The sequence below is a fragment of the Antrostomus carolinensis genome, unplaced genomic scaffold (genome assembly GCF_000700745.2).
Source record: "Antrostomus carolinensis isolate BGI_N321 unplaced genomic scaffold, ASM70074v2 scaffold8992, whole genome shotgun sequence".
NCBI classification, from domain to species: domain Eukaryota; kingdom Metazoa; phylum Chordata; class Aves; order Caprimulgiformes; family Caprimulgidae; genus Antrostomus; species Antrostomus carolinensis.
This window is the reverse complement of record NW_010301621.1, coordinates 48,812-59,937: the sequence shown is the minus strand read 5'-3', so window position 1 is coordinate 59,937 and position 11,126 is coordinate 48,812. Positions and strand designations below refer to the sequence as shown.

Sequence of the window (11,126 nt, the reverse complement as noted above, 5' to 3'; positions counted from 1 at the left end):
TTTCCCTCCAAATCTGTTTTGAATTCCACTTTACGCTTCACTTAATACACACATTTTATCAAGAGCTTTTCCATTAATCAGCAATAATGAAATTTATTCACATCACCTAAACTAGAGAAATAAGAAAGCAAAGGAGAACATAAAAAGCAGGAGCAAAAAAGGCAACAAAAAGAAATTAAAATCAATTTTCTAGCAGTAAACAAAAAAATGTTAAAAAAAGTTATAAGCAGTGTAGTCAAACAACACATAATTGAATAAAGTAGCATCTGTTTTCTCCTCACTACTACACTGATCATCATTTACCAAAGACAAAAAGATCAAGTTCTCTGTAGGAATTGGCATGAAGGGAAAGTTAAGGCATCTACTGTTCACACAAGGACCTCTGATTTTAGATGATCACGGAATCTAAGACTCTAGGAACAATAAAAATAAAAACCTATGCAGGAGGACATTATGACAACAACTACAAATAAGGAGACATTTATGTTACAGCTACATTTTGACTCTGAACTGCAACAGCTTTTCCAGGCTAGAGTGTGAAAACAGACCTTTAAAGATGATTTAATTTTGAAAAAGAGGGCATTCATACAACCATACCTATTTCCACATAGCGGTTTGGAAGGTCACGCATTTCACTGGCATGCCGCTCTTTTACTGAGCAAATCTAGGAAAAGAGAGATTTGGATCATTATGATGAACAAACTGTAATTCTTACAGTGATATTAACTTTTCCCAGAAACTCCTTTTCTTATTGAGGCATTCTCAGACATGCATTTCTGTATTTTGAAAAACACAGGCTATAGAAAACAGTGATGATGCCTCACTGAAGAATAAAAGCAGCCAGGAAAGTTGCAGCCTTATAAAAATGTTGGAAGAGGAGAAGGAAGATGAAGCACACAAGAGAAGTCTGAAAACATCTGCCCACTATGATTTCTTCATGCTAGCATATATGTGAGTTTGGGTTTGGTATCTTCTCACCCTTTGTGTCTCATTACCTTACCATTTCAGTAAGAATATGCTACTGCAATGCCCAATAACAGGAGGACAGTATGTACATATAAAGAAACACAAATACCATTTGAAGCACGCACAGCACAAGGGGGAAGACAGGTGCCAAACTTATGACAAACCTCCTCATTTATAAAACTCCAAGTTTAATGCTCCAAAAGCTTTTTACACTTCACCTACCTCATTTTACCCTTCCCTTTCCATCTACTCCTACCCACCGCTTTTAATTTCGCACTGTGCAGTGATGTAGCAGCCTGTTATTAGAAAACAGTTAACAGGCTTGTAACAAACTTTTGCCAGGTGCTGATCTGAGCAAATCACAGCCAGTCTGCAGCACACAAGTTTGAAATGCCAGTTCTCTCCTGAAAGCAAAGCAGAACCCCAAGCAGCCTGTCCCCCCCATCCCACCCACCTTTTTTTTCCTCCATGGTTGCCCAAAATAACGTGGATGTTTTGGTAGTCACAACCTACTCAGCCCCCAAAACAGTCCCCTCCAAAAACACTTTATGTGAAGTTGTTCTTCCTTAATGCTAAGCAAAAGAAATGAATTCAACAGTCCACTAAAAGCTTTCAAAAGAGGAAATCTCTCCAAGGCACAGAGAAGTGTCCCTGAGGATTATATTCACTGCGTGCTCCCACACAGAGATCTGTCTGACCGCTGGGTGCCTGTCACTCCTCCTCCTCGTGAGGGTCAGTCCAATGACATTTCTATGGCAGCAGGAGTTCTGCACACTGTAGTCAAACCAAATTCTATTTTTTTCGATTGTCTTTACATTTCAGAAATAATCCTCTGTTTGTCTGTGATAACAGCAAGCATTTATTACAAAGACAGGTAATTGTACCTTTACTGAATTTCCCCAGCCAATAATCAGCGTTAAATTATCCTTCCAGCAAAGGCTGCAGGGATACATATCTGGGCGAAGGCTTATGTCATCTCGAGGCACATTGGTAATTCTTTGCTTGGAGATCATGTCAAGTATTTTCACGCCCTGGAAGTTTAAATACAAGAGAACTTTATTCAGTATGATAAACTCCTACTTACCACATCCCATATTATTTTGCATGCTAAGGGAGTCATAGTGGTTCATGGCATAAGTTTCAGGGTAGGGCTGAGTGTGCCAACAGAAAAAGTTGTTGATACAAAGATCCACCTAACCCAGGAGGTGACAGAAATAACAAAGGGATAAGAGTAAGTTAAGAGATTTTAAATTCACATGCCAAATGAAAAGATGTAGTAAGTGAACGAGTGACAGATTAGCAACTCCAGTCATGAACCAGTTCAGCTTGTTGGGCTGGTGCTACTAATGGAGAAATTAAAGAAATCCCAGCTCTTCCACAACAGCCTCTGCAGAGAAGCAAAAATTTCCACCTTGCAAAAAGAAGAGATGTGAAGCAACAGCTCATTAATATAAGTGAGGCTAATCTGTACTCCTCCAGAAGTGCATTTCTACTCTTACATTAAAATAAAAAATCAAGCATATTTAAATGATGCTTGGTTTTGTATGCTGAGATTTTTCACTGCCTCCTCAGACAATCTCCTAAACTAACAGAACAGAAAGTTTAAATAAAGGAAGATTACAGTCACGTGACAGAGAGCAAAAAAGAAAAAAGTGCCATTAATCAGATTTTTCCATGCCATTTAGAAAAGGTGAGCTATAACCTTTCCAATAACAAAATGAAGATTAATTTCATGTTAAGTAATTACTTGTTCATAGTGATTTAAAAACAAAAGTCACCAAAATAAACCAAAGCATTTTAGTAGGAATTTCCTTTAAGCTCAGTGAGCAGAAAAAAACAATTCTCATGATCACAGAAAAGGGGATGGAAGGGACCTTGAAAGGTCAGCGTCCAGGATGCCATTCCACATTAGGATTTTTCCAGTGACAAAACTCATTTAAAAGATTTCCCTGTCTGTTTCTGTTCCCTCCCACTGCAAGTTTCTATGTCTCCAGCTGTACAGATTCCACTGTAAATCAAAGAGTCTAAACATGTGGGTCATGGTCTAAGCCAGGTTCTGCCTTTTTTTTTTAAATCACAAGGAGCAGTAAGTGGTATGGTGGTGGACCAGTTGGGGTTTTTTGTCTTTTGTTTTGTTTTGTGTTTTTTTGTGTTTTTTTTTCAGTGATCTTTGTCACTGAAAAACTGTGAGCATGGAACACACTCTTATTGGCATCTCTTAGGTTAACAGCCATCAAGGCTTCAGAAAAAAAAACAACTTACACACAGTATCTGCAATGTACAGAGCCCAGATCTCTGGGTAATAAACAAGGAGCTTATGCTTTGTGTTTTTTAAGCTCATCTGATAAAATTTGCCATCTTGCTTGAACTGTATTTTAATAAAGTTGTCTTATATCAATCTTACCACTTTGTCTTCAAGGATAAGTTTCAGATAAAAGTGACTCATCACACCTTCTTTTTCTCTACAAGGCAGCAAATCCTATATGGGATAGACTAGCTTACACTTTCAAACCAATAGCATAGGATCCTCTACAGTTAAAAGTATAGCACTTGTGTAATGAACCAAAAGGACTTCCAGAGTCAACTTCCTACCATGAAGAAGCATAAAACTTGTTCAAATGGGAGTTATGAAGCCTAATGCCTCTAATGATTTGGTCCTCAGGTGTCTCAGTTTGTCAAACTTACACTCTCAACCATATAGGAAGGGGAAGAGGACAGAGCAGTAAATGGATTACCTAAGCTTCTGACAAGCAGAATTAGACTAAATATACTGGAGTCCACCTCAGAATATCCAAGGTCTAACAAGCTCACATACAGTGGGTCAAAGAAAAAAAGCATTAAAAAAAAACCCCTATGTAGCCATGCACAGACAGTAAGAAGCAAAGCTATAAAAGATTTTCTCTGACTTCGAAAGAAAAAAAAAATAGAACACAAAACCTTGCCAGAGGATGAAGAAATTTTTAAGAAGGTAAAGGGGGAAGGAAGAGGCCAATAACCAAATAGATTAATCTTTTGGAGGGCAAGTGTCATTTCATTTTTCATTGGAAGATAGGGCCTGACCATGGCTTTTTGTCTCTGACAGATGGCTCTCAACATTTTATTAGTATTCTGTGTTATGATGTGGCACATCTTCTCTAGGGATAGCTCTCCTCAACTGTCCCATCTATTCCCAGCAGATTCACCTAGAATATATATTTTAATTGTATGGATCTGGAAAGAATAAAACCTTCAAACGACTTAATTTCATGATGACCAAGCACTCTCTGAAGTTTCAATTAAAATGCAGTTTTTAAAGGGGAGCAAATTAACAAAAGTCTACCTCTAACAATTTAATATAAAACTGGTTTTGAAAGGAATAAGAGAACAATGGCTTTAAAATATTTTAATAGATGTTTCTCTTCAGGAGGGAAAAAACAATAGAAGGAGAACAGGCAGTGTTTCAGAAGTACATTCATCACATTTTAAAATAAGACTTTGGAATTTAGACATGATACACACTTAAAAACATATCCCTCACTGCTGAGCTTTAAAATACAGACCTTGACCCATCAATTAGATATACAGTGATAGGTGAAATGCAACACTCAGCATGAAAGCAATGGTTCCCCTTAAAATATGAATTACACTTAGAGCAAAAAGGGCCTATTTTCTCTCAAGTCTAGCCTTTTCTAGTTACCTACCAAAGTAAGAAGTCATTACTATCATTTTTTATAACCTGTAACATTAGAAGTGCATATGATAACGTCCCTTCAGTACAAATTACAAAATGCAGACATGTTTGGGGTTGGTTTTTTTTTGTGGGGTGGTGGTGATGTTCTATTATTTATATAAAGAAGAGTTAAATTGGCATTCCTTCCTCAGACAGTTTGCTTCAATAAATTGCACTGGTCAAAACTGTGCTATACAATAATGTACAGTAGTGATCACCTCCCAACAGTGGTATGTAGAGCTGCTTTTCTTCATTTCTTCAGAATGGAGAACATTGGCTAGCCAGCAGGAAATGCCAGAAGAAATGTCTGTGAAGAAATGGGATCTAAAATACTATCCATTAATGTCTTTTATACTCGATTATTCAAAGATATAATTTTTCTATGGAATATTTTGGCAAATAACATTGAAACATTTCAAATGTCAGTGAAACACAGCAGTGTTTTGTTCATTTAACAGAGGTGACAAATACTTACCATATTATTTGCCCAAGCAATTAAGTGTCCTCTCCATTTTACATTTCTTATATTTCCTTCTCCTTCATGTAAAACCGAAGGCTTCCACCTGTTCATCCAGCCTCTCTCATATAACAGCAGCTATGAAGAAGAGCAACAAGAAATATTTCTGTGACACATGTGTATGTATAGATGAAAGGTATTTTTTGCTTCATTATTAAGGGCAATGAAAAATACACACCTATCATAAAACAAAATACAATGAAACATTTTCATGTAGTACATATACGTTGAGAATCTTGTATACTATAGAATTTAAGTTACTTGAACAATAACATTACTAAGCAGGCCCTCCAGTCCTGCTAACTTTTCATGAGTACATCCACCTACAGACACATGCACAACCTGAATCTGCGCTCACATGAGTGCACAAGGACCATTAAGAGGTGTAAAATTGCTACCTGCAAGGACTTTTAACCTAAATCCAGCACTGAGGTTGCTAATATTTTCTACTGAAGATCCAGTTGTACTTGTTTTTTAATGCATGGTTTCCCCTTCCCATATTTGCATAAATACATAACATGGTAAGACACTAATTGCTTAAAATAACATCTTTTGAGCAAAAGAAGGGATTTTTAACACCAATTACACAGACTTCTTCTCTCCTAAAGCCACAAGATGGCACCAAACGACAAGTATTTTCTCCAGAAGTTTAAAGCTGTCACTATCTAGGCTGGTTTATCAGAAACTTTTGCATGAAGTGCACTCCAGACATCAAACTTCTCACTCAAGCGTATCTTGCCACTTTAACTCCACCCAAAATGACTGTGTCCTTCAGAAAGCTCACATGAAGGCCAACCTTTTAAAGTGTCTAGGGTGTTTCCCCCCCCCCCCATGTTTAAAAAGGCTACTCAACAACTCTCTTATGAAATAAGCTATTTTGCAGCAACCAAGGCAAGACACTAAAAGCAGGGGTAACATCTACACTCATAAGGAAGTGCCATACAGAGGAATCTCCATGAGCAGGCTGGTAGGTGGATGTGAAACACAGGAGCCCAAACTCATCAGCCCAAACTAATCAGCTCCACTCAGAAGCTGAGGATGTAATTAAAAATTAAGTGCTGTGCTGATACAGAGTTAAAAATTACTTTATTTCCTAGTTCACAAGCTCCCAAGGAGAGGCTCAATGGAAAAAGCACTGTCACTTGGATGCTTCTTTCAATACCATCCAATAAAGACAGCAGTAAAATACACAGTATTTTTATTTGGACTTACTGAACAAGGCTGTGAAAACTGATGTGGATGATGTAAAAGGTTAAACCTGGCTAATGTCAATTATATTAACTGAACTTTGAATCTTTTCTGCTTGTGACTGAATCATGATTTAAGTTTATTTATTACACACACAATCCAGAGTGAGCTTGGAATGACATTGAAACTATTTTGTTACTGTTCATGGTTCATGAACATGATGCTTTTTCATGACTCTACCTGAGTAACAAACTGCAAAGAAAATAAATGACCTGAGAAAGAAATGGTGAGGAGAAAGGAAATTTTTTTAAAACTCCTGCTTCAGTGTATGCTCAACTCTAAGCACATGCTTAATTAAATTCTCAGACCAAGGCAGTAGAAGACAACAGCCTGATACTGCCTGTAACAAAGATGGAAAGTGACTCTGAATCACTGCAGCACTCAGAATTCCCAGCTTCATATCAGCAACTGCAATTGTGAAGCCAAAGCGCACTCAACATTGTGGCTTCAAAAAAAACCCCAACTTAATCTCAAAATGTGTTTACTAATGTACCTGCAAAGCATCTATCTGTATTTTATTGATATACATAATGTGATTTATTTATTATTTCTTACAGCAAAGTCATCTGGAAACTGAGTTCCTGAACTCAGAACTTTGCTATGTGTTTTGGAACTGCTATCCACTGAATGCAGCTCTCTCAACATAAACAGCCTAATTTATTTCTTAGTCTTCCTTTCTGTCTTCATAGTGAAATGTTTATCACACTAGAAAGCCATTTAAAACTTCAAGAGAAGCTAGACACATAACAAAAATCCACTGTTCCTGGAAGAGTTCCTTCTACCACCTCCCTCTTTTTGGTAAGGGGAAAAATATTTTAGGGCTTTATTTCCCATAAATCCCGTATTTTGGCAGTCAGCATTCACAGTACTTGTATTTCAACAGCAGCCACAAAAATCACTTTCTTGCATTCTCTGCAATACATTTTGTATTTTCCCCTTCTTGATTTGCTCTGGTAAATCTTTCTAGTCTTTTGTTAGAATCCAGCAGCTCTTGCATGTACCACAACATGATAATATAACTAAAGTAAACTTTTACTTTGAGGGTCCCCTCCCACACTCCTTCATAGCACACTGCAACCTTCTGATAGTTCACTAATTATTATTTTATGATTCTTCTGAACTGCTTACGCTGGATTTTCAAGATTTTTACTGGATTACCAAGAAAAAAGGCACGCTAAAATACATGAGACAAGACAAAGGTGCAGGACACTTTTTGGTTTTAAAAACAAGTTGATATAATTCTCTTGGATTAGTGAATACATCTCTCTCTATCTCTCACTACCAGGAGATTAACCTCCTCCAAAAAGAGCTCAAAACTCTATTTTAGAGCGTGTCCACTAAAGAGAATAGACCAGTTCTTGGATTTAATGGAGCATATCATGCAATTAGCATTAACACTAATTACATGTAATCCCAGTCTTTAAACTACGTACAGGAATTCTCAATCCTCTGAACAAAGAGGCCAATGATTGCAGTATTTGGTAGTATCAATAGGGTGAAGTTAACTCAATTCAATTACACTCCACTACCAAGTATCATCTTCAAACCAGTGAAATAAAAGATGCTTGTTCTCACCCAGTGAAAAGTTTCAAGGGAAACACATTTTTACTGATGCACTATGCACAGCATCATTGCCTTGTTTCAACATCACACCCTCTCTGGAAAGATCTGGAGAAGTTTTATGGAAGAAAATGGCTGAGACTTCACTTTGCAATTGAAGAGGCACCCTTTCTTATGGCAACACCATTAAATTAAGATTTCACAAAATAAAAATTAGGAAAACACTCCCTGTATTTAGCTTGTCCTGTTCTTTGTTTGCCTGAGTGTGAAGATGTGCCTACCTGTAGCATTTGGTCTGGTTTTCAGCACCTGTGTCACCAACACTCCCCTCACCTGGGCAAGATCACAAAAATCTAACATGCTACTGTCGTTGCTACAAGTGATCACTATAGACATTTACTGTTTTCAACATAAAACCAGCATTTACAGGCACAGCCAAGATTAACAGATATCTGAGAGGAACACAGAACAGCATGCCACATGAAGACTTACTGTTTAATCGTGCATCCCTAGGAAAATATATAGCAACAATAAAAAATTATCACTTCTGTTTGGAACAGCAATGGACTGGATGAGCTCAAACGAGGCAGAGAATAATGTAAGCCTCAAGTTTTCAAAATGAGTTCTCAAAATATTGTCACAAAACCTCGTTGCCTAAGGAGCTGGGGTGTGGGTGGAGGGGAGAGCAGGAGGTGCAGTCAAGGGAAATCAAGCAAGGAGGCAGTGGCAGGCAACAGCATTGGGAGGTAAGTGATGGCAGTGGTGAGATACAGAACAGGGGCTGCTGCTGTAGTTCATACAGAAGCTAGAAATGTGGAGAAGTTTAATACAAGCAAATGCCACAGGACTTTTATTTAGGCTGTACTTTTAATAACTCAACTGCTAGATTCTAGCTGCTGCCTATTAACAAACAGTTACAGAATTAACACCTTGGAAAGCAAGTCCTGCAGCCTTGTAGGCAGAGACACAAGCTCTTGCACATTTAATATATTTAGACCCCCTTTGCTTGCCTCTTCAAGCAATGAAGAGAGTTTTCTACAAAGCAAGTCCTGCAGCCTTGTAGGCAGAGACAGAAGCTCTTACACATTTAATATATTTAGACCCCCTCTGCTTGCCTCCTCAAGCAATGAAGAGAGTTTTCTACGCAGATATTTGCAAAACAACTATAGATTATACACACACGAGACTATGATCCATTCTCTCGTTACACAAACTAAATTTGTTTGTTACAGCACAAGGAGAACGTTTGTTTTTCACAATAAAGAAGATATGCACATCCAAATAATAATAAAAAGGAAATATAAGACAAATAATCTGCTTATTAAGCAAACAGCACATCACTACATATCAAAGTTTCATCTGCTCAATGATATGGGATACATCTGGGCATTATACATGGCAGCAAACAAATGCAGACCTGTATTATTGTGGCTTCCTCGCTGCTACAGTTTGTTTCCTGATTACGGTAAATTACCCAAAGCATGGACAGGAATTGCCATAGTATTTACTCTTTCTTCACTTAAACCAGACCTTTCACTATTCTGACTGACATTTTATAGCTTACAAAGCAATCTGCCTTTCTTGTCTGGTACTCTTCTACCCAACATAATGCCAAACAGCTGACTATCTGCTTTCTAAAAATGGACTGTGCTGCAAACAGCATCCTGACAATTTAATAATTTGTCAAAGTAGTCCAACCAGTTATTATGAAGTACATATCATAGGGTTAAGAGGTAAAGGTCATCTACTTACTCACAAAGCAAAGTGCATCTGCTGACACTAAAAAGCAGACAATTAAAAAAAAAAATCTGAGACATTCACTGGCAGACTTGACTTTAACACATGAATTCCACTATCTGGAACAGCAGTTGCAGATCTCCAAGAACACTGTTTCTCTTCCTACCAGTGCCTTGTCCACAGTCACTACCCTTCCTCTGTACATGACATTGCTCTACCTAAAGTGCAAAGGAATTTAGACCACCTTGTTTTGTATCTCAGGCAGGAGACACCATGGGTCCAGCCCAGGACTAACACTGAAATAGTATTTTAGATTTTTTTTTTTATTATTTTTTATTTTTTTAAAATAATGAGAAATTTGCCCCAGGTAACACTAAGTTATCTCTGCTTTCATAAGAGACAAAGAAAAGACAGTCTAATGTTTAAGCACAGGCATCGATATGCTCAGATGCTGATTCTGGAAGGGTAAATGGGAGAAATATGTTCAGACACAACTGTATTTGAAAAGCAGTTTTTATAGTGTATCTTCTCCTGCAAAAGAAATAGAGATCCCATTAAAATATAGTGTTTTAAAATCTATTTCCACCATATATATATAAAAATCTGAAGATGTTATGTAGCTATAGACACAGACAGATATAAAGATGTGACTGCTGACAGTCACAGGGTCAATTTTCAGTTTTATTTTGGTTCCCTAACCCTTAAAACATTTCAAATTGGATATTCAAATCAAGACTTATTATACATGTCCTGGCCAAATGAGGAGGCCCAATCTTTTAAGATACTCAATATCCTACTCCCATATTAGCTTCAGAATTCATTTGCTTAATTGTGCTGGGTCCTCAGTACCATGCTAGGTAGACACCCCCCCAAAAACACCTTAATTACTACACATACTGCAGAGTGGCTCAATCACTCAAGAGGATCCACTCTCCTAGGAATTTTACTACAAAAACCCTTTGTGTCTGCTTATTGATGTTAATCAAAACATGAAATAGGGAGTCTCCTCAATGCCTCTGCTAAGAAAAAAAAATCTCAAGTCATTCTGCTCTCCTAAATTATTTTTACATAAGATGTAGTAGTAGCTGTTACCTTGACTTTGGAACTTTAATATCCTTCAGTCTACTCTCTTTAACCGTCTGGATATAACGGATACTTGGACTTTGCAATAACATTCATTTAGTTGATGTGTTGGGACAGACCAGCACTCTAACAGTTAAATAAAGAACACCTTGTTTTCAGCTTTACCACCCCCATTTAGTTGGCTTTTACCCTGTTATTTTTTAAGATTAGACCCTTTTTTAAAAGGTAGAAGGTTATGGCCTTCAATAGCAGAGTATTTGTCTTTTCCCTTGCTTTGAAGCTCTCTTGCCTGCTCTGGACAGGAAT

General features: G+C 37.5%; 1 protein-coding gene across 4 annotated transcripts in view; it reads right to left on the bottom strand.

The window, feature by feature from the left end:
- Positions 1-11,126, bottom strand: part of VPS41 (VPS41 subunit of HOPS complex) — a 97,485-nt gene that overhangs the window by 41,412 nt on the left and 44,947 nt on the right. For all 4 annotated transcript variants that reach the window (XM_010163532.1, XM_029083914.1, XM_029083913.1 and 1 more), the window contains 3 exons: positions 5,151-5,270; positions 1,851-1,997; positions 598-664 (listed from right to left, as the gene is read on the bottom strand). In XM_010163532.1, the coding sequence (XP_010161834.1) occupies positions 598-664; positions 1,851-1,997; positions 5,151-5,270 (334 nt within the window). The remainder of the gene's footprint in view (positions 1-597; positions 665-1,850; positions 1,998-5,150; positions 5,271-11,126) is intronic.